Source organism: Polypterus senegalus, chromosome 12 (assembly GCF_016835505.1).
Source record: "Polypterus senegalus isolate Bchr_013 chromosome 12, ASM1683550v1, whole genome shotgun sequence".
In the NCBI taxonomy this organism is placed as follows: domain Eukaryota; kingdom Metazoa; phylum Chordata; class Cladistia; order Polypteriformes; family Polypteridae; genus Polypterus; species Polypterus senegalus.
This window is the reverse complement of record NC_053165.1, coordinates 133,690,804-133,715,803: the sequence shown is the minus strand read 5'-3', so window position 1 is coordinate 133,715,803 and position 25,000 is coordinate 133,690,804. Positions and strand designations below refer to the sequence as shown.

General features: G+C 36.8%; 1 protein-coding gene across 2 annotated transcripts in view; it reads left to right on the top strand.

Annotated features, from left to right (window-relative positions):
* The window catches only part of csnk1g1 (casein kinase 1, gamma 1), a 171,067-nt gene that overhangs the window by 79,217 nt on the left and 66,850 nt on the right, over positions 1 to 25,000 (top strand). For both annotated transcript variants that reach the window (XM_039773484.1, XM_039773483.1), the window contains exons 7-10: positions 4,068 to 4,153; positions 11,527 to 11,611; positions 23,339 to 23,487; positions 23,647 to 23,754. In XM_039773484.1, coding sequence (XP_039629418.1) covers positions 4,068 to 4,153; positions 11,527 to 11,611; positions 23,339 to 23,487; positions 23,647 to 23,754 — 428 coding nt within the window. The remainder of the gene's footprint in view (positions 1 to 4,067; positions 4,154 to 11,526; positions 11,612 to 23,338; positions 23,488 to 23,646; positions 23,755 to 25,000) is intronic.

Here is a 25,000-nt window from a genome sequence, read left to right as displayed (position 1 = left end):
AGAATCCTGACTTAAACCCAATTGAGCATCTCTGGAGAGACCTAAAAATGGCTGTCCACCAACGTTTACCATCCAACCTGACAGAACTGGAGAGGATCTGCAAGGAGGAATGGCAGAGGATCCCCAAATCCAGTTGTGAAAAACTTGTTGCATCTTTCCCAAGAAGACTCATGGCTGTATTAGCTCAAAAGGGTGCTTCTACTAAATACTGAGCAAAGGGTCTGAATACTTAGGACCATATGATATTTCAGTTTTCTTTTTTAATAAATCTGCAACAATTTCAAAAATTCTTTTTTTTGTCTGTCAATATGGGGTGCTGTGTGTACATTAATGAGGGGGAAAAATTAATTTAAATGATTTTAGCAAATGGCTGCAATATAACAAAGAGTGAAAAATTTAAGGGGGTCTGAATACTTTCTGTACCCACTGTATATCATCTATATATTTGTATGTGTGTATAAACTGCTCAAAAAAATTAAACACTTTGAAAACCCATTAGATCTCAATGGGGGGAAAAAATCATGCTGGATATCTATACTGATATGAACTGAGTAATGTGTTTGGGACTAAGGGATGCCACATAGTTTGATGGAAATTAAAATGATCAGCCTACAGAGGGCTGAATTCAAAGACACCCTGAAAAAAAGAGCAGGCTAATAGTTGTGCTGAATTTTCATTGCAGCAATTCAGAATAGTACACAGTCAATTTGTATGGCTCCCCTGTGCTTCTATACATGCTTGACAACATCTGGTCATGTTCCTAATGAGACAATGGATGATGTCCGGGGGATCTCCTCCCAGACCTGGACCAGGGCATAACTGAGCTCCTGGGCAGTCTGAGGCGCAACCTGGCGGCATCAGATGGACCGAAACATAATGTCCCAGAGGTGTTCTATTGGATTTAGGTCAGACGAGCATGGGGGCCAGTCAATGGTATCAATTCCCTCATCCTCCAGGAACTGCCTGCATACTCTCGGCACCTGAGGTTGGGCATTGTTGCATAACAGGAGGAACCCAAGACCCGCTGCACCAGCATAGGATCTGACAATGGGTCCAAGGATTTCATCCCGATACCTAATGGCAGTGCTGTTTTTTTTAGCTTGTAGAGGTCTGTGCGTCCCACCATGGATATGCCTCCCCAGACCCATCACTGACCCACCGCCAAACTGGCCATGCTGAACAATGTTAAAGGCAGCATAACATTGCTGCCTTCTTCAGCTTCTCCAGACCGTTTCACATCTGTCTCATGTGCTCAGGGTATACCTGCTCTCATCTGTGAAAAGCCCAGGATGCCAATGGTGGACCTGCCAATTCTGGTGTTGTATGGCAAATGCCAATCGAGCTTCATTGTGCCAGGTAGTGAACACATGGTCCACTAGAGGACGTCGGGTCCTCAGGCCTCCCTCATGAAGTCTGTTTGTTTGTTCAGAGATATTCACACCAGTGGCCTGCTGGAGGTCATTTTGTAGGGCTCTGGCAGTGCTCATCCTGTTCCTCCTTGTCCAAGGGAGCTGATACCGGTCCTGCTGATGTGTTAAGGACCTTCTATGGTCCTGTCTCCTGTAATCTCTTCCACACCCTTGAAATTGTGCTGGGAGGCACAGAAACCCTTCTGGAAATAGCACATATTGATATACCATCCTGGAAAATTTAGACTGTGCAATCTCTGTAGGGTCCAGGTATCTCCTCATGCTACCAGTAGTTAGTAGTGACACTGACTGTAGCCAAATGCAAAACTAGTGAATAAACAGTCAGAAAAGATGAGTAGGGAAAAATGTCAGTGGCCTCTGCCTGTTAAACCATTCTTGTTTTGAGGGTCGTGTCATTGTTGCTCATCTAGTGCACCTCCACTGACAGACTGAGGAGATCGTTCCTCCCACACACTATGCGACTCTTCATTTCCACCCTGGGGGGGGTTAAACGTTAACATTATACAAAGTTATTGTCTGTTTTACCTGCATTTTTATCGCTCTTTAATATTGTTTTTTTATCAGTATGCTGCTGCTGGAGTATGTAAATTTCCCCTTGGGATTATTAAAGTATCGATCGTTAATTTTATTAACACCAAAGCAGCTGAAACTGATTAACAACCCCCTCGGCTCCTTAACTGACCAGATCAATATCCCCCAAGTTTCAATGACTTGATGCTATACTCTTTTTAAAAAGTGTTCCATTTATTTTTTTGATCTGTATGTATGTAAGTTTGTGTGTGTATGTATATATATGTGTGTGTATCTGCTGTTTGATGACTGATGTTAGAGCAGCCTCTAGAAGAATTGAAAAGAAACACTGAACCTAAATTATTTAGTTTTTTTCTGTTTTAGTACCAAAACAAAGAGAATTGTCCTTAATTTTGAATTATTTTGTAGCAATGATTTTGATCAAAAATAGTACATTTTGCAAACTATTACAGCACTGCAAACAAACCTTTATGCAACTTCTAAAATCCAGCCACATTGTTCATTATAGTGAGAGTGCATGAAAGGTAAGCTAACGGCACAAATACAGATAACCATTAGTTATCTGTTTAGGTGATAGCACAGATCTGTATCTAGAAGGGCACTGAAAGCAAATTCAGATAAAGCAAGCCTTCACATTTTATTTATGAAATGACAAGGTTCAAATTAAAATTTTGTGCAGTGGAGGTCTTAAAAAAAAAAAAAAACACACACACACAACCAGGGCAACAGATGCATAATCCCCTCTCGCAATTCTGTTTTTTCAAAGTTTCACTGGCTTTGTTCCAAACTGAAATAGATCTGAAGCAGATGTTACTTAATGTAACACGTAGTTAAGAACATCTATGGAAACGTGCATGAACTTAATGATTCATTATGTTATCAAGGAATTTATACTGAAAAGCATACACTTGTAATGCTGCTACTTTAAATGAGCTGGGGGCTTTTTGTTACAATATTTTCCTCGAAAATGTGGGACCCATGTGCTCTAGGATTAAGTCTGAACTAGACTTGAAATTTTTCAATGCAACTTTTGTTATCTTAATACATCAGAGCCCTAATTTAACATTGTCATATTTAACATTTCTCAGTATTTTACGTTTTTGCAAGGTTGAGTGTTGATATGTTAAATTTTTCTTTTTGAATTGATATTTGTTTAAAAAAATGGTGTTCTACTTAATTTTTATTTAATAATAATTGAATATTCTACTATCTTTATTACATAAAGAGACATTTAATAAGAGTGATGTATCTTTATTGTAAATGTTAAAAGACCATATTTAATATTTTTCCTCTAATACACCATTGAATAATTTCACTTTAACCATTTTTGAGTGGTTCCCTGCAAAATGATGGCTCTATTGTACTGTATGTATACAGAATACAGTGTATGCAGTTGGTAAGATAAAGTACATATTTAATTATCCATCCATCCATTATCCAACCCGCTATATCCTATCTACAGGGTCATGGGGAGGTCTGCTGGAGCCAATCCAAGCCAACATGGGGCACAAGGCAGGAAACACACCCCGGGCATGGCGCGCAGTCACACACACCAAGCACACACTAGGGACAATTTAGGATCGCCAGTGCACCTAACTTGCATGTCTTTGGACAGTGGGAGGAAACCGGAGTACCTGGAGGAAACCCACGCAGACATGGAGAGAACATGCAAACTCCACGCAGGGAGGACCCGGAAAGCGTACCCGGGTCTCCTAACTGAGAGGCATCCGCGCTACCCACTGCAGCACCATGCCGCCCATATTTAATTTTATGCAGTTAATTGAATTTAGCAATATCAAAGATGGTTATTGTCTATTTTTGTCACAATCATGCACTCCAAATATATATACAGTATTTGAGAAATATTTGTATTCTATACCAATTATAAAATTTTTATATTTTCTCATCTTTTCTTGGCCTGTTCATTATTGCTTATTTTGTTCATTAAAACTTTTAATTCCTTGCATATTAATTTCTTTTTTGGAAATAACTTTTTTTTTTAAATGTATATATTCTAATATGGTTTAATATGTTGGGGTTATCTTTTCATGTAAAAAGCTTTTTCCATTTTTTAACTTATTGACTGCTTTTTTGTGCTTTTTAAAGAGCAAAGTCGAAGAGATGACCTGGAGGCACTGGGCCATATGTTTATGTATTTTTTGCGTGGGAGTCTTCCTTGGCAAGGGCTAAAGGTATGTATAACCCAACTCTTCCTCTTATATTCTCTCATTTATTTAAGGTAGTTTAACCTCTTTATCTTGAAATATGTGCAGTAATCTGAATTTCTGTTAAAGGAAGTACACTATATAAAAGTATTTTATATACAGTAAACAATATATTTTGTGGGTGTTTTTTTTTTTTTTTTTGTCTTTTTGTTTGTGTGGTCCACAAATGGTCTGAGAAAGTAGACATCTGGTAAGAAGACTTTAGCAATAAACTGTGTTTCTTGCTGCTGGTTTAAGTTATGTTTATACATAAGACATTCAAACATTGTCTACAATGTTACACCTTTCCTGTTTACTGTTTGTGTTGTCTCTGCTAAAATAAAGTTTATAGAAAACTTTAAACAAGCATTTTTTTACATGGTGCATATTTCTGAGCAGTGTAAGAATACAAGTTAATGAAGTTCTGTATTAATCCAAACAAGGATTAGGGTTAGAAATTCTTTACTTGTGTGTCACTTGGCTTTGCCCATTAGTGCAGCACTTGCTCGGGTCTGGGACTATATAGTGTTGCATTGGGTGTGCTGTAAAGGATGGAACTGCATCACATGGTACAAAAAATTAGTGGCATTACCTGTCTTTGTGGGAACATGCTTTCAGCTAGAGTTTTCACGCTACTTTGCTTCTTGTCAGACTTTTAATAGCCAAAATATCTCCACATTATTGAATTCCTTCAACCCTTCTTTTCAACAATGTCATCATCTTTTTAGCGTTGGGCTTTGTCTGTTAGGACATCATCTTCGGTAATACTGAATTTATTTTTTTTTTTTTTACATTTTTGGCTGCTGTAGTCCACGTGTGCTGCTGCTCCTGCGCTCACTACTGCATATGTGAACCTAACCTGTTATGGCTGTAACTGTGGTTCGGCATTGCACTGTTTTCATTATCATTGGCCTTACATGTTGTTTGTTAAAACATGGATGGAGCGAGTTCTCTCGACTTGTATGGACCGTGTCTTATACGTATTTCTATTGAGGAAAAGTTATTTTGCTATACAGTGATCCCTCGCTGTATCGCGCTTCGACTTTCGTGGCTTCACTCCATCGCTGATTTTAAATGTAAGCATATCTAAATATATATGACGGATTTTTCGCTGGTTCGCGGATTTCTGCGGACAATGGGTCTTTCAATTTGTTACATGCTTCCTCAGTTTGCTCAGTTGATTTCATACAAGGGACGCTATTGGCGGATGGCTTAGAAGCTACCCAATCGGAGCACGTATTACATATTAAATAAAACTCCTCAATGATATACGATATGCTTCCCGCACACTTCAAAGCTCTAACAGCCCGTATTGATTTTTCATTGTTTGCTTTTCTCTGTCTCTCACTCTCTCTGAGAAATACAGGCAGATACTTATCCATCATGCAATACCATGAGGGAGGCGTATGATTGGCTCCATTATCTGCTCCTGACGGAGGGGGTGTGAGCAGAGGGGCTCTTTGCTTAGAAGATACGGACGTGCCTGTAAAAAAAATGCTGAAAGGCTACCTTCACATTGATCCCTTCATTGTGCCGCTTTATCACGGTGCTTGCATACTTAAAAGTGCAACCGCCCTATTGATTTTTGATTGTTTACTTTACTCTCTCTATCTGACATTCTCCGCTCCTGACTCGCACCTTGAAGAGGAAGATATGTTTGCATTCTTTTAATTGTGAGAAAGAACTGTCATCTCTGTCTTGTCACGGAGCACGGTTTAAACTTTTGACTAAAGGGTGTTATTTCATGTCTAGAGGGTTCTAATAATATTAAAAAATGTATTTAGAAGGTCGTAAACAGGTTTTCAATGCTCTAACTGCGAAAATATTAGATTTATAAATAAAGAATCCTACTTCTTGGAAATTCGTTTATTTTGTCTGGAGCGGATCAACTGCTATAAACAAGGGTTTACTGTATAACTGTGCGGAGAATATTTATAAACAGTGTGGGAGAGTTTCTAAGAGCTTAAAATATATAAAAATAACCATACAAACATATCAATCAATCAATCAACATTTATTTATATAGCACATATTCATACAAAAAAAATGTAGCTCAAAGTGCTTTACAAAATGAATAGAGAAATAGAAGACACAATAAAAGATAAACATAAGTCAACATTAATTAACATAGAATAAGAGTAAGGTCCGATGGCCAGGGTGGACAGAAAAAAAAAAACTCCAAAGGCTGGAGAAAAAAATAAAATCTGTAGGGGTTCCAGACCAAGAGACCGCCCAGTCCCCTCTGGGCATTCTACCTAACATAAATCATCATATTTTCATGGAAGGACCTGATGATGATGGTCACGTAGACTTCTGGCTTTCAGTCCATCATTGTTGGAGCATCATGATGCTTTGAGTAGGTGGTGGTGGCGCCACCACAAAGAAACCGGAAAAAGAAACAGAAGAGAGAGTAGGGGTCAGTACGGATTTTAGAGCCACCATGAATAGTTATTATGAAGAATTGAACATACAGAGTATCAGGATTAAGTTAAAGTGAAGTTATAAAAGGCCATGTTAAAGTAATGTGTTTTCAGCAGTGTTTTAAAGTGCTCTACTGTATTTGCCTGGCGAATTCCTATTGGCAGGCTATTCCAGATTTTAGGTGCATAGCAGCAGAAGGCCGCCTCACCACTTCTTTTAAGTTTAGCTTTTGGAATTATAAGGAGACACTCATTTGAAGATCTAAGGTTACGATTTGGAATATAACGTGTCAGGCATTCCGATATATAAGATGGAGCGAGATTATTTAAGGCTTTATAAACCATAAGCAGTATTTTAAAGTCAATCCTGAATGACACAGGCAACCAGTGTAGTGACATCAAAACTGGAGAAATGTGTTCGGATTTTCTTTTCCCAGTTAGGATTCTAGCAGCTGCATTCTGCACTCGTTGCAAATGATTTATGTCTTTTTTGGGTAGTCCTGAGAGGAGTGCGTTACAGTAATCTAGTCTACTGAAAACAAAAGCGTGAATTAATTTCTCAGCATCTTTCAATGATATAAGAGGTCTAACTTTAGCTATGTTTCTTAAGTGAAAAATGCTGTCCTAGTGGTCTGATGAATATGCGATTTAAAATTCAGATTACAGTCAACGGTTACCCCTAAATTTTTACTTCCGTCTTAACTTTTAATCCTAGTGCATTAAGTTTATTTCTGATAACCTCGCTGAATCCATTATTGCCAATTACAAAATTTCAGTTTTCTCTTTATTTAGTTTGAGAAAATTACTATTCATCCATTCAGAAATACCAGTAAGACATTGTGTTAGTGTATCGAAAGAGTCGGAGTCATCAGGTGCTATAGATAAGTACAGCTGTGTGTCATCAGCATAGCTGTGGTAGCTCACATTGTAACCTGAGATAATCTGACCTAACGGAAGCATATAGATTGAGAATAACAGCGGACCCAGGATAGAGCCTTGTGGAACACCATATCGGATATCATGTGTCTTTGAGATTTGATTACCACAACTCACAAAGAATTTTCTCCCTGCCAGGTAGGATTCAAACCAATTTAAGACACTGCCAGAGAGGCCCACCCATTGACTAAGGCGATTTCTAAGAATATTATGATCAATGGTGTCAAATGCAGCACTCAGATCTAAGAGGATGAGAACAGATAAATGGCCTCTGTCTGCATTTACCCAAAGTCATTTACTACTTTAACAAGTGCAGTTTCTGTACTGTGATTTGTTCTGAAGCCTGACTGAAAAGTATCAAGAATAGCATGTTTATTTAGGTGGTCATTTAACTGCATAATGACTGCCTTCTCTAGAATTTTACTTAAGAAGGGCAGGTTAGAAATGGGTCTAAAATTTTCAAAGGCAGAGGGGTCAAGATTATGTTTCTTAAGAAGGGGTTTAACTACAGCAGTCTTAAGACAGTCTGGAAAGACCCCGTATCTAATGACAATTTACTATGTCCAGAATATTGTCAATTAGACGCCTGATATTTCTTTGAAAAACCTGGTTGGTATTGGGTCAAGGACGAGGTGGAGGTTTCAGTTGAGAGATTATACTATGTAATTCAGGTAAATCTATCCTGGTGAAAGCATTTAATTTGTTTATAACGGAGTACCGGGCTTTGGAGGTTCTGCAGTGTTGGGGAGATATACTATGTTATCTCTAATATCATTAATTTTTTGAGTGAAAAATACAGCAATGTTCTCACAGGTTTCACTGGAAGTATTCTGGGGCATTCCTTTGTGTTACCTGGGTTTAACAGACGGTCAATTGTTGAAAATAAGACTCTGGGATTACTAGCATTGTTATTTATAATATTAGAGAAATAGCAGTGCCTCTCAAGACGGACAGTGTTATTGTATTCTGTTATTTTAACTTTTAATATTTCATAGTGGATAGTTAGTTTAGTTTTCCTCCATTTACGCTCAGCTCTACGACATGTTCTTTTTAAATCAGACACTCTTTGGGTCTTCCATGGAATAACAGTACTAGAGGATTTTTTAACTGTCTTTTCAGGTGCAACTATGTCAACAGCAGTTCTTACTTTAGAATTAAAGTTTTCCACTTTACTATTTACATTATCCTCGCTATTATAGCTGGCATTATAAACGGACTGATTGCTTAGAATAGTTGTAAGCTTTAAAGCTGCTGATGAGTCAAAGAAGCGTTTTTTAACAAAATGCTTCTCATGAGCGTTTTCTATCTTTATTTCTATATTAAATAGTAGAAGGAAATGGTCTGATAGACCGATATCAGTGACCTGCTTTATATCAACTTTAAGTCCTTTAGTAATCACTAAGTCTAACGTATGACCTGCTTTATGTGTAGGCTGATTTACGAGCTGCCTCAAATCAAAAGAGTCCAGGAGGTTCATGAATTCCTTTACCTTTTGGTCACACTGATTGTCGACATGAAAGTTAAAGTCGCCGACTATTAAGAGTGCATCATAGTTTGTAACTAAAATTGACATTAAGTCAGAGAATTCCTCAAGGAAAGACGCGTTATATTTAGGAGGTCTATACACGGATAATACGAGAACGTGAGAATCTCCATGAATAACAACGGCGAGATACTCAAAGGACTTAAATTTACCAAAACTAACATCTTTACATTTTAATCGCTCGAGTAAATGTTTGCCAAACCGCCCCCCCTTTTCCCTGGCGGTCGGCACGAGTAAAACTGTAATCCGGAGGCGCAGATTCGATTAAAACTGCCGCCCCATTGGAATTAAGCCATGTTTCATTTAGCAATAAAATCAATGTTTCTATCACTAATAAGATCGTTTATAAAAAATGTCTTGTTAGTTAAAGCTCTAACATTTAATAGTGCCATATTTAATGTTTCTGAAGGGCAGAGCTGAATTTTATGCGTGTTATCGGTAATCGGAACAAAAATTAAGTTATTTTTGTTAACGCCGCTCTGTGTGTACTTTTTATGTAATCTACAATCCGTTTTTATAGTCTTAATGCAGTGTTGATCTGAAGTAGTAATTTCAATTAAATTATTGGTGTTTTGCCGCACTGCCTAGATTTTTACGTGCGTTAAGATTTGTTATTAGATTATTAATGATGTGCACTTTAACGGAAGACTCTGTTAAGCCATTATGTCCTATCAAACCAGTAGCATTACGTAAGGGGTTAGCAGTAGAAGTAGACAGTCAAGATAGACGAATTACCTTAGCGATGTTTTCGGAGAGGACCTGGGCGCCAAATCTATTCGGATGCAGTCCATCCCGCTTGAAGAAGCACGGCCTTTCCCAAAAAAGATCCCAGTTGTCTATAAACCCGATGTCTTGATTCTCGCAGAAGCCTCTCAGCCAGTTGTTTAAACCCAGCAGACGACTGTAGTATTCATGCGATCGTCTGACGAGAGGTAGTGGACCCGAGATGAAGATTTTTGTGGATGGGGTCCTCTCCTTCGTGTCTTCAACTAGTGCTGCGAAGTCAGCCTTGAGAACCTCTGACTCTCGGTGCCTTATGTCGTTTACGCCGGCATGTAGAATGATGGATCCAATTGCCCTCTTGTGCTTCTGGTAGAAGGTCGGCGCCCGCCTCATCACATCTCGAACTCGAGCACCGGGAAAACAAGAAACAAAGGATTTTTGATTAGGGCACGTGATATTCAGGTTTCGTACAATGGAATCACCTACCACGATTATATCACCCGGGGTTGAAGGCAGACTGGGGACGCGGAGAGGGTCGAATCGATTCTGGATTTGAATGCTCGCCTGTGCCGCTGGAGGTGTTCTAGCCTTTGGTTTCTACTTTGCGGATTTTCACCTATCGTGGGGGGTTCTGGAACGCAACCTCTGCAATCGAGTAGGGATTACTGTAATTGTTTATCATTTTAACGCCCAGCCCTACAGTCAAATAACAATAATAATAATAGGCCACTGAAGCTGCTTATTCTTGAACATGCTATACACAAATGCACATGAGGAAAAAAATCCTGCATTTGATCAATTTCTCCTTTTTTTCTGCTTTTCCTAGGGACTTGGCTTTTGTTTGAGTGTCTGCACAACAATATCTACTTGCAGTCCGTTCTGAACAGCTTGTTTCTTCCAGGTGGTGGCCCACTCTGTTACTCACCCACGTTTTTGAAGTCTAGTATTTACCAGTTAGTGACGTCTCCCCTGGAGGTTTCTGGACACCAGTATTTGCATTTGTCATCCCCACCAGTCATCCCTTTTAACACCACCTTGGGCCCTGCACTATTGACCAGCGTCTTATAGTGCAGCTATGCAGGTTTACATATTATCATCAGTAGATGTTTATGAATTTCCTTTGTTTATGTTGCTCACCTAAGTACATTTTTTCATGGTTTTTGTCAGTAGTATACAATCCCCCACTAAAGTCCGCAGATGTGAGTGTATAGTATATGGAAAGTAGTGGTTGACGTGGATATAGTTAAGTGTCTATACCCGATGTGTTACACTCAAGTAGTAGCATGAAGTGCGAGCCCTGTTGAGCATTTCCCCATTGGAAATTCAAGTTTCCAATTTAGAGGGTCAACAGAGGTGAATTAACAACTAAAAAATATGATCATATATAAAATATTAAAAAAAAATGTATCTACAAATTTAAAAAAAATGGTGGGTGATTTTCATCTTTCTGTAACTCCACCAAATGTTAATCAAAGCATTTTTGTGATTTTTGGAGTATTTTTACAATTATAGGGATGTTTTTACCCCTAAACATTCATATATTGAAAAGTCCTTTCTTAGTTGATACCTATTGGCCTAGATGTTCCATCCTGACAAATTTTAGCTTTTTAACTAAATGGGTAATAGTCTGTTAACTTTGTATTTTTATATATATTTTTGATTGATAGGTTGACTGAAGAAAATATATATTTTAAATGCCTCAGCACTTATTAAACAGGTGACTTTCATTTGCTTTCTAGGCTGACACACTTAAGGAACGGTATCAGAAAATTGGAGATACAAAAAGAAATACCCCTGTTGAAGTTCTCTGTGAAAATTTTCCAGGTAATGTCAAGTTTAGATCCAAAAATGTATTCGTACCTTTATAGCACATTAACACTACTCACCTATTGACAAATGAGGATTTTAAAGTGACGTACAGTATTTTTCTTCATACTGGTTGTAATGTATTTGTCCTCTGCAGAATTTTTCATTTCTTTGGAATTGGAAAGCAATGAAAACTTTGTTTCTGTTTATGCATTTTCAGTACCCATCTGTTGGTTTACTTCGGAAGGATGCATAAGGCTCTCCACCTTGAGTTATATTCAGAAATGTTTACGTTGTAAATAATTTATTTTAAATACCTCATAATCAATCATATGTTAATCAGTCATTTATTAGCTATCATAAACTGAAATAAACTCTTCATGGTAAGCATTAAAAAGGAAAAAGGCACCCCCAGTTTTTAAATTTAATTGCTTGTGATGTTTGATTTATAATGCTTGTACAACATAGAGAAGGGTGTTTTTTTTGTTTTTTTTTTTACATGATACATTGTGGGTTGTACATGTAAATAATAGCCATTCCTTTTGTCATTTAGGTGTGCCAGCTGTCACTCGGACACCTTCCACTCACTATTTGTGGAAGTGCATGTTCCCCCACACACTGTCTCCCAGTGTTGTTATTGGAATCGTTATTTGCTTGATCATTACTTTTAAGATGGTTATTGAGTATTCATAGGATTATTTTTTTTCAAATTTATATTAATAGTGTTTCCATTTTTAATGTACATTACTCTGTAATATTTGTGCTATTGCTGTAAATAAAATTGTTACCCTTATTACTACTATTGCTATTGGCTTATTATAAGGTCTTTTGTCACCTTTGAGGTAATTTGTAACACACGCAAATGTTATATTATTATAGTTGGAAACATAATTACTAGACCAGTTCTGAGTACAACATATGCACCTAACAAGGATGCGGAATTCATAGCTAATATTTGTTTTTATCCTCCGGATATGCAGTCAGAAACTTAAAGTAACTTTACTCGGTACACAGCGAATTCTAATTTAAACCTTAACTAATTTTTAACTGCAACCACATTATCTAAAACTACCAGAACCCTTGAAGGTTGCTTACTATATATATGATTTTTTTGTTATTTTTATTTTATTTTAGTTTTTAGCACATCATAAATACTATTGAGCTAATTTGAGCTGCTTTTTATCAGTAGGGACTGGGTGTCAACTTAAAATAGAATTGAGGATGGATGGTTGAAAATAAAAGCAAATACTGCAAGAAAACCCTTCTAAAAATACTGTCTTAAGACCCAGTTATTCCAAAACAAAGCAAGAATAAACTTGGCATGGCTCAAGGACAGAAAAATTAATGCAGAATAATGTTCCAGACTAGTGAAATAGGGAGTCTGAGGCAGTATTTGAATACTACAGTGCACATGCATCATCAGGCTAATGTTGAAAAGCATTTAGCAAATTGCCTGGAAATATGGACCAAAATATTTACTGCCCACTATAAGACATGTGTCAGAGATGAAAACAAAAGGTTGCAAGGACAAGAAAATGTAAGCCAAAATTGTAGTCAAAGAAAAGAGCCAAAATCAAAACTAGGAGGCAAATATCAAATCACCAAAGCCTAATGTATAACAAAAAGCAAACACAAACATTCCAAAAATATTGTCTCCCTGAAAGTACTTATAGCAGCTACCGCACAAGAATTTGTTTGTGATACCCAGAAACCTGGAAGAAGTGATAGCCACATGATGTCACTTCCATTAATTATGTGTTAATGATGCTGCACACTCATTAAAAAGAACTTTCTACTTCAAGTTTGTCATGTGTGCATAGTTACAATTAAATTCTTACCAGCGTGTCTTCTCACAACAGTTAACATAATACAATATTAACAAAAAGCACAAACACATACACACACAAAAAATGTATCCACAACTTGCAACATGTATTGTGAGATATGCCCGGCCAATACCCCCAGGCTGCTAGATGGAGCTCTCCTTGCAGCATAGAGGTGCCCCGAATGCCAGCAGGGAATCATGGACAGTGGAGTCATAATACACAGCCCTGCAGGATACTGTGGGAGCCACCAGGAGTCGCTGCAGGGAGGCTCAGGGATTTATATTTTCTGTACAGCCCGGAAATATTTCCAAGTCACGGGAGCCATACTAGTTAGATTTTCAGATTTTTATTCCGTTTTTAAATTATGAACTACATTTAACCACGCCAGGGGCCGGAAATAAGACAGTCTATGACAAAGACAGATGCTGTACAGGCTTTTAAATGTTCAAAGCGCCACGCAAGCCAGCAGCTGATCGGGCAAAGAGGAGGTAAAAAAATAAAAAATTGTTTCCCATTGTCACTGTTTAAGAGGGGGTTTCGGAGGAGCAATCACGTCTCTTTGGGGTGCTTTCAGCCCCTCTCCTCACAACACGAGCGGCATAGGTGCAAAGTGGCTGGCGTGTGTGTCTCTTCTCCAGTACTGAATTACTTTTTTTACTGGAAAATTTTATTTCAGTCTATGTTTGAAAGCTGATAGTCAGAGTATTGCCAGACAGTCAGACCCACTGATGTAAGGTCACATTATCAGGTGGTAGGCATCTTTTATTAAAGTGTGTCAGTGATTCCGAGTATTAGCGCTTCTTGTAGGTCAAGTAACATGCTAATGATATATATTTGTACCCACCAACAATAAGTAATCCCTCTGGATACAAATGTTTGTATTCTGTAGTAACGTTGTATGAGTGATTCAGCACATTACTTTTTGTTGAATAATGGTTGTCATTTACATTGTACCACAAAAGTATTAGATAACATTTACACTTAATAAATAATATTCTAGATAAGGTCTCCAGTTTTTAGAGGCAATTTTAATAACTGCGCACCATATATAGCCCCATCCTAGGTTTTTCACATAAGGTTTGATGGCAGTAACTTCTTTTTCAGTAGATTAAAAGTCAAATTCTGAATACTTCCTCTGATGTATAAAAAGATTTGTCAATCATAATAATCATAACTTACTGAAAGAAAGCAAAAATTATTACACAGCAATCACAGATAGATGTCTGGAAGAAGAAAACTCACAACCTGCAGCCATTTTCCTGCTACATGAGTCAACCAAAAATGGCTATTAACATATTCAAAGTGGCACTGATCACAATCTGATATGGCATTGCAAATGACAGCGTGGAAACATCATGAGGATAATGGTTAAACATTTTAAGTCTAATAACAATATCCAAAGTGTTTAAGTCTAATAACAATATCCAAAGTGCAAAATAAGCAATGTAATAAAAAACCATCCTGATGAAAATCTAAAAATCATACATACCCCAAAAGGATCGAACCTGTTAGTGCAGTGAATGTGTGGCATTGAATAGTTATATAAATAGCATTTTTCCTTTGTTGACAAAGTTTTTTTTTCTTTCTAAAACAAAACAAATGTTACATTAAATGAATAGTTTCAGTACCTTGAGTACTCTGTAATATTTGTATTTCAATTATAGCTGTCAACTTTAATCTCTAAATTTCCACTTTAATCACGTAGTTTATTTTGTCATTAAAGTAGAACATCATAAAGTTATTTCATTTACTAGTTTCTCAAATCCCACCGTAACTAAAGTAGCATGTTAAATGCTTTGTTTTGTATTTGATCTTCTATGCGTGTGAATCACTACATGTTTCCAGGCTTTCTCTTCCTCCGACAGGACAAAGAATCCATTACATTCATAATATTACAGCTCTCTGAATAATTAAAATACTGAGAAGTATATGATATCATTTTCATGATGATAGGAGTTAAAACATGTTGTTAAACATGTGAACACGGTGGGCAGTGATTGTTCATGTCTCATGCAAGATGCTTACTGAGGCATGCGCGACCTTCGATGAAATATTTTATTACAGTACAAGTACAAGTACTGTCTCTTTCAAATGTACTAACCCCCAATTCCTATCCTTACTTTTCTTTCTCCAAATACCCAATCGCCACACAATCAGCTCTGTTATAGATGTTAAGCCATCTGTAAGCTTAGAACGCCTATTCTTCAAAACTTTTAAGGAACATTGAAATATCTTCGTAATGTTTAATTATTCTATCCATCTATCCTTCCAGTGTCACACCAGCCACAGAAAGAATACAGCGTGAGGCAGGAACAATCCCTGAATGAAATTCCAGCTCCTGGCTAGCGCTGCGGCACCGTGTAGTTAGTTTTATCTGTATAATATAATAAACATTTTGCTGCATTACATCTTAAAAATATCGTCGTCATATGTAAATACGCCATTTATAAAGTGGCTCAGGTTGTGTAGTATTATAACTGTATTGCAAGTTTACAGTGAGGTGATTGTACTAATAAGTACAAATAGTTCTACAAGGAACACTTGGACTGAGGGCTTCCGGTTTGAGCCCTTTCCTTAATGGCAGCATAATTTATTAGCTCCGTAAATTTGCATGAATTCGGTGCCCCAGAGTGAGATATTAACAAATTTCTAAGTGCTGACAAAATTATGGAGGGGCAACTATCGAGAATAGGGGAAGACCAAGGAAAAAACGCTACAAAAGGCGATAACATCCCAAATGTACACGAGCGGTGACGAAGCACATGAGGGAGAACAAATTAGCCTAGCAAAGATTCTCAACGAGATTAAGGACTTTCGACAGGACAGCCACAAACAACTTCAAGATATAAAAGAAGAATTGAATAAGTCTAATAAAAGAATTGAAGAGGCTGAAAATAGAATAGATAAGGCTGAGACCCGAATCCAAAACACGGAAGAAGTGCTGGAAGAGATGATACGGCTAACTGAGCAAATTGAAGCCAGGCTAAATGACCAAGAGAGCCGAGCTAGACGATCAAACATCAGGATCTATGGCGTACCTGAAAAAGCGGAGGCGAATTCTCCTGACTCTTTTCTGGAGGATTTACTTAAATCAACTCTGGATCTGACCCCGCTGTTGGACCTCCAGATTGAACGGGCTCACAGAACGCTCGCGCCTACTCCATCAGCCGAAGCCAAACCACGCTCGATAATCGTCAAGTTCCTCAACTACAGAACGAAAGAGTTGGTAATCAAAACGGCCTGGGAGAAGAAAGTGATCGAATGGAAAAGTAACAGGATTTTTTATGATCATGATTACGCTCCCGGTGTGCTGTGGAAACGGAGGAAATATCAAGGTGCAAAAAGGATGCTGAGGGAACACGGCATCAGATTTCAAACGCGATTCCCGGCCAGGTTAAGGGTGTTTTACACTGAAGGCACGGTCATCCACAACTCCGTGGAGGAGGCAACGACCAATATGGTGAAAAGAGGTCTCCTGGTGACCGCTCTCAACACACCTTCCTCTCTGATTGAGCGTATTCAGCGGCTGACCTGGAGAAAGACCGGCAAGAAGAGTGGTACACCTGCTCGCGTACATCCATCCTACAAAGACAAACTTCTTGCATTCAGACGTTTACAAACAGAAGATAAGTGAAGGATAAGAAACGCCTTTTCTTTGGGACAGAAATTGAAGGTACACCGATTTATCACACTGACTTTATTAGTTTCTACTAGTTTCTTAACTAAAGTTTCACTTCCCGACTTGAGAAGACATGCGTGTTAAGTGCAAATATTACCGAAGGAAAGGACGAACTGTTTTTACATCGATATGACTTTTAAGTGCATGGGCCCTTAGTACACAACAAATACAAGAGGTTTTTCCCATGGAGCATGCTTATCATCCTTGCTTACTGAAGGGTCGATATGTTGCGACCCCTTGCTTGGAAGTCTTGACTTTATTTTTTATAGTTTCGCCTTTTTTAATTGAAAGTTCTGGTGGTTGTTTGTTTATCTGTTCATGTTTAATGCATACTCAGAAGGGGATGGTATTAGATGACTGTTATACAACTGTGAGTAGATTGAATCAAAAACACAAGAAAATATGTGGATTAAAAGAAAATGAGTAATTCCATAAAGGTAGCATCATATAATGTACATGGGTTACTTAACCCTGTAAAAAGAAGCAAGATTCTAACTAAACTTAAAAAAGAGAAAATTGAGATAGCATTGCTTCAAGAGACTCATCTCAGTATAATAGAGCATAACAAATTAAATCGGATGGGGTTTAAATATGTTTTTTCTGCGTCTTTTGGATCTGGACGTAGAAGAGAGGTTGCAGTTTTAATCTCTAATAAAGTGACTTATGAACATCTTGCAGAAATAAATGATAGAGAGGGTAGATACATAATGATAAAGGGCAGAGTTGAGGGCACCTTAGTTACTATTCTTAATGTCTATGCCCCTCCGGGTAGTAAATGTTCCTTTTTTAAGACTTTGATTAACCTAATAGCATCCGAATCGCAGGCATCTTTCTCTCATGTGGGGATTTAAATGTTTTATTGGATCCTAAATTAGATTCTTCGAACACTTCCACCCATTTGGCGAGTCCATTAAGAAAACATATAAATACAATGATAAAAGAAATAGGTCTGATTGATGTATGGAGAGACTTTCAACCAGGGCATAGAGACTATACATATTACTCACATCGACATAGATCATACTCAAGAATTGATTTCTTTCTAACTTTTGGACAAGACAAATTTAGAATAAAAAATTGCAATATAGGATTGATTGATATATCTGATCATGCATTAATATCACTTTATCTAAATTTAGAGATTAAGCCAAAAAACACTCTCTTGAGATTAAATTCTGGCATTTTAAATAATAGAGTGATTAGGGAACAGCTTGTAATAGAAATTAAACAATATGTGGAGCAGAATGATAATGGCTTAGTTCCGCCTTCTATAATATGGGATGCATGTAAAGCAGTTCTTAGGGGTAAAAGTATAGCCATTACGTCTAAATTAAAGAAATGTAGACTTGAAAAACTTAACAGCCTTACAAACAGGCTAAATAAATTAGAACTGGAAAACAAGAAGGATCCTAATAAAAATTTATCTCAAGAAATTAAGAAAGTCAGAACAGAGTTGAATTGCCTATATACACAAGAAATAGAGAAAAAAAACTAATGTTTTTAAAACAAAAATATTATGAGTCTGGAGGCAAAGCAATGAAGCTATTAGCTAGAATGCTATGTAAGCAACAGGCCGATGAAACAATACAGAAGATACAAGACCCAATATCAAAACAGCTATTCCATAAGTCAGAAGATATTCAGAGAGTGTTCGAAGAGTACTACAAAAATCTCTATACTCAAGCACAGACTGTAAATTCTGACAAAATTGATTCTTTTCTCCCTTAAAACTTTCTTCGGTTAGTGAGACCTGGAATGCTGAATTAACTGCAGATATAACTGAGGAGGAGTTAAATAAAGCAATATCCAGGCTTAAAACAAACAAATCACCGGGGCCAGATGGTTTCTCATCTGAGTGGTATAAGGTATTTAAACATCAACTTATCCCCATTTTATTACCAGCATTTAATCATGTTTTACATGGAGGAGATTTGCCGCCCTCGTGGAGAGAAGCCACTATTTCTGTTATTCCAAAGGAGGGGAAAAATAAACAAGATTGTTCAACTTATAGACCAATCTCTGTCCTAAACATGGACTGCAATTTGTTTGTCTCAATCCTAGCTAAAAGATTAGAATTGATAATGCCGGAACTAATTAACTCTGACCAGACTGGTTTTATTAGGGGTAGGCAAACACAAGACAACATCAGAAGGACTCTCCAAATTATCAATCATATTCAAGACTCTAAATTACAAGCAGTTCTCCTAAGCCTTGATGCGGAGAAGGCTTTCGACTCTGTTAATTGGCTTTTCCTTAAGAAATTTATTAAAGTAGTTCAAAATATATACTCATACCCTACTGCGAGAATTAAAATAAATGGTAATTTATTGAGGAGCTTTGCACTTGAGAGGGGTACCAGACAGGGGTGCCCTCTCTCTCCTCTGCTCTTCGCATTGTTTATTGAACCCCTGGGGCAATGGATCAGGCAAAATTCTAAAATAAAAGGTATTAACATCAAAAATGATGAACATAAAATAGCACTATTTGCGGACGACATACTAGTTTATCTAAAGGATCCAACTGAGTCATTGATTGAGTTAATGGAAACTTTAAAAACTTTTAGCTTTTTCTCAGGATTTAAATTAAATATTTTAAAAACTCAGGTACTGACCTTTAATTATAACCCCCCAAACAAAATTAAAGATTACTCCTTAAAATGGGATCTAACATTTATTAAATACCTAGGAATAAATATCCCCAAGGATATGAACAATTTAGAAATGCTTAATTATGGTCCTATTAATAAAAAAATAAAACTTGACATTGCAAGATGGAATCTTTTACCATTTTTTAGCATGAGATCTAGATTAGATTCAGTCAAGCAAAACATACTATTTCAGTCTTTGCCTGTTCCCTTGCCCAAAAAACGATTCTCAGAATGGGATAAACTGATTTCCAGATTCATATGGCAAGGCAAGAAACCAAGGGTAAAATTTAAAACCCTTCAACTGAGTAAAGATAAAGGAGGGGTTGCTCTCCCATGTTTACAAAAATATTTTTGGGCAGCACAGTTAAGAATAATAGTTTGTTGGTGCAACCCAGAATATCAAGCAAGGTGAAAGGATATAGAGATTGGTTGGTTTGACAGGATCCCTATTCAAGCTAGCATCATTTAATTAAAAATAAGAAAGAAAATCAATGGATTAAGGTAACACTTAAGAATTGGTTTGAGATTATTAAGGACTATAATCTAAAGGATTATGTTAATGTATTGAAATGGCCATCATATGATTCTGATTTTAAACCAAATACATTAGATATGCGTTTTAAAATATGGGCTAAGAAAGGGAACACTGCTTATTGCTCAATCATGGATAAAGGACAATTATTAGATTTTAATTCTCTAAAAGAAAAATTTAGTTTGGAATCCAAAGACTTTTACAGATACCTCCAGCTCCGACAACATTTCTGCCAGAAAATTAAAAAAGGGATCGATGAGGATCCAAATAAGAGTGCTCTAGTTAAAATATTCTCCTCAGCTTATAAGGCTGAACCAATGTTTAAGACTATTACAAAACTTTATAGAGCCTTGATGGGTTAGGGTTAGGAGATTCATCCTTGTACATTAAAGAAAGATGGGAGAAAGAAAGTGGGATTATCTTCTCAACCGAAGACTGGGAAAATATATGTAAACAACAATGGGCAACCTCACGTTCTCCATATTGGAGAGAATTCTGCTGGAGAAATACTATTAGGTTTTTCCTTACGCCAAAAAAGAAAAATAATTTTCAAGGCAACTCAAATTGTTGGAGACATTGTGGCTCACAGGATATGAACCATTTTCACATATTTTGGGGATGTCCTAAAATTAGAGGTTTTTGGAAAGATATACATAAGGTATTGGAAATTATTTTAAACATTACAATTGATTTCAGTTTTAAAGTACTTTATATGGGCACGGTGTCAATGGTTTCCTGGGAAGGGAAAAATAAATACATGTATAGAATAATTCTTGCTTCAAGTAAAAAAGCTATTACTAGACGCTGATACAAACCTAATCCGCCACAAATACAGGATTGGATTGATGTTGTAAAAAATGTGTTTATAATGGAGAAAATTATTTTCAGTATGACTAACCAAATAGATCTGTTTGTCGATTTTTGGTATAGGTGGATTGAGTATATAACCCCTATTGAACCAGATGATTTTCTGTTATAGAACCTGTTTTATGAATAGGTATTGTCTATACATCCCCTGTCTTCTGTAAATAGTTTTTTTTTTTTTTCTTCTATAATTGAGAGCTAACCCAGAGAGAGAAATTGATCTGTTTTATGCCATGAAGAGCTTTTTTGATAATACTTGTATATAAGCTATATCAGTTGTAAACGTGCCAAATGTCATAAACAGATGTATTGGATTTTATCTCTTTTCAGTAAAAACTTAAAAAAAAAAATTGAGTTCTTGTGATGGTAACAGATTCTGAACCGCGAGTTCAGTACAGGAAAGACTCTGAAGCATTTGTCAGATGAGAGCAGTTCAAATAGCGAATGGCTGAGGCAGTGTGTGCTTGATGCTGTATACTGATAATTCTCTTTCTGATCAGCTGTTGTACAGCTGTGATTCATGCTCAGATACAGTGATATAAATACTCCGAGTGGTGCAGTGAGAGTAATATGGAAAAAGATGATCCAATGTGGCAACCCCTAACGTGAGCAGCTGAAAGAAGGTGCAGTGAGAGTAACAACGCTAAAGCAGTTATGGTATTTTGAATAGTTTGACTACTCTGTGGACCATTGTATTGTTACAGGTTAAATACAATCGGATGCATTAAACTAATAAGCAATATGCGGTTAATTTCAGTGTATTTATAAAGCCACGCCAGGGATGTGGATCTGAAAAAGAAAGATAAACCACACAGGAGATCAGTAGCACTGCTTTGATGTTGGGTGCCGCCAGTCTGCAAAACCAAGCAGAGAACTTGCCTACAACAGGGTATGAGCTATTGTGGAAATGTGCATGGCTTTACGCCAAGTTTAGGTTTTATACATCGCGATTTGAACACACAACACTTCTGTGTGTATGCACCATTTATACATGAGGCCCCAAGTCTGTAGATAAACAGCATGTGAATAACAGCTCCCCCTCTTGACTCAGGGTGGAATTATCGACAATAGAAAAGCCCATTGATTGCTTCCTGCTTATACATGTGTTTCACTATATACATACTGTACATTTTAGTCTGTGTATTTTGGTAAGTGTAAAAGGTTGGCTATGGACATTTTCTCATACGTGATTTCCTGCTGTTTCCTTTGTATAACACAAGGTTGTAATTGTTTATTTGCATGCATGCATAATAAATAAATACACACTCTAAATGGCAGCTGATTTCAGAATGGCCTCATTCAATTAGAACTTTCTGGACTTAAAACAGTAAATCTAAGATATTCATTTTCATGAAATGTAAAACTTATTGCATAATTAACACTTAATGTGTCTTCTATAACTCTATTAAAAGAATATGGCTAATTTATAGCTTTTGAAAAAGTTATGCAGCAAGAATTGCAAAAATCTGAGATAGTTAACTAGTTAACTGAGCCAGATGTCCCAGCTAGGATTGTTTTGATGTGTGAATATGACTTGGTAATGTGTAATAAGCAAGTTCCATGGTATTTAATTGAATCTTTGGGCATATTGTTTGGCCTCATAAATACAACTTTTAAGTGTATAAAACTGTTTCAATATTTTTTTTCTCTTCAGAATGATGCTTGACTGCAGTTATTCACTAAATTCATGTTATTATTAAACTGTTTTGCTGCTGCTTTACACCCAGAGGGTGGGAGCATGTACTGATATGGCACGTTTACACCCAGACACTGTTGTATATGTACTTGTACAGGCTAAAATTACTAGGGTATCTTTGCTATATCACTTTTGTAAATTGGAATAAACGTTCTTTGAAATACCCATCCCTAATATTTACATTTTTTACTCCTGAGATACAAATGTAATATATTTACTTGCCTAAACAGTATTTTTAATATTGTATTCTGTGCTTTGATTAAAAATGTATATTTACAAAATGTACGGAAGTGCACTTAAAATGTGATGAAGAGAAATTGAACATGTAACTAAATTTAACAAAATTTGAGAAATTTGAAGAAAATGTAATGAGCATTGTATTGAATTCTCATTACTTTTCTGTCTTAATATTATCCTGTATTAGCAGGAATGTGCATCATTGATACAGAGCTAATGATAATGTTATTGTTTTAATGTTGTATCATGCTCTTTCTTTTTCAGAGGAGATGGCTACTTATCTTCGTTATGTGAGACGGTTAGATTTCTTTGAAAAGCCAGATTATGAGTATTTAAGAGCACTGTTTACAGAACTGTTTGAAAGGAAAGGCTACACCTTTGATTATACCTATGACTGGGTGGGACGACAGATCGTAAGTAGTTGATAACGCATGTGTTTTCTAATGTCTTGTGTTTTAGGTTAAAAAAAAAAAAAGTGAATTTGTTACAATTTATTGTTTGGCACTGTACTCTAACTCTGTTCTCCATGCTCTAACATTACTTGTTTAACTTTTTGTTGGTTTTTGTTTTAGCCTACACCGGTGGGATCTGTTCATATTGATTCTGGGACATCTGCAATCACCAGAGAGAGTCATGTGCATAGAGACCGACCTTCTCAGCAACAGCCTCTGCGAAATCAGGTTAATGGTGTTAATCATATCTTTACAATTACTGCAGTTGTCCAATCAAAAATTAATAAATACTTATAAGTGCTTTGATGCAATAGTTTCTTGAGTTGAGTTAGAGGTGCTGTTTAGTATGTTTATGATGAGTATATAGCAGCTGTATTTTAGTTTTTTTTTTTAATTGCATTTACTTAAAATATATTCCAGTTTAATGCTGTTCTCATAATTAAAATTTCTTAGTTACAGCTGTATTTCTTGATGTATTTTTTTTTTGTGTGGAAGAGTCAGTTACAGCCCTACAGTTATGTAGCACAATTCTTGAAGGTGATCCAACTCGCAGGGTCCTAATTGCTGAGGACCAAGCTGCCTGCACCAGGCTAAGGGGATGGCCACATACTGTAACACCTAGCTGTGGCAACTAGATGGTCATTTCTGGAGGGTGGGACTGGGTCATATGTCTGTCTGGGAGGTTGCCTACCAGGATCCTAAACTGTTTTTGTTGTGTGGTGGGTATGGTAATGCACTGTACCACTGCATGCTCCCTGAACATTGAGAACCCCTCCCTATTAAAGTCTTATGTACTCTGGCTATCTGCAGTTCGAGGAAAAAAAAACAACTTTATTACCTCATTTTGAATTCAAAATATAATATGTGGGGTTAACATTGTTATTGCTCAATTGATATGGTAGACTGGTGAGTATTTAACACTGAAAAAAATCCAGAATTAAGGCTGTTACATAGGATTACTGTATTACTGTTATTTATTATTATTATTATTATTATGAGGAAAAAATAAGAGTAAAACAACTAGTAGACTTTCCTCCATGCTTCTGCTTTCACATAAGCAAATTGGTGGCTGTGTTGAAATCACTTGATCACTTTCATTAAGATGTTTCTTCGCTATAGGTTTAAAACTCATCTTTGGTTAAACTGCTTGGCTTGATAATGGTGGGTACTGGAGTAATGATTGACTGCTTGAGCAGTTTTCAGGAGCTGCCATAAAAGCCATCCCACTGCCATGTTGGTTGTGATGAAATGTAAATATATATCCACTTCAGCTTTGCTGAGCTTCATCATAGATCTGTTTCTGACATTTTCTACCCAACATGTTCATTTTTAGTACAGAATTAATTGCTTTCGAGTCTTGTTAAAGACTTTTTTGTTCATTAGCAATGTTTTTGTGGTAATTGTCTATTGTGTTTTCTGATGTTTTTTGTTGTTTTCTTAGCATCTGGTTCTGTAGTAGTTTTTAGACTTTACC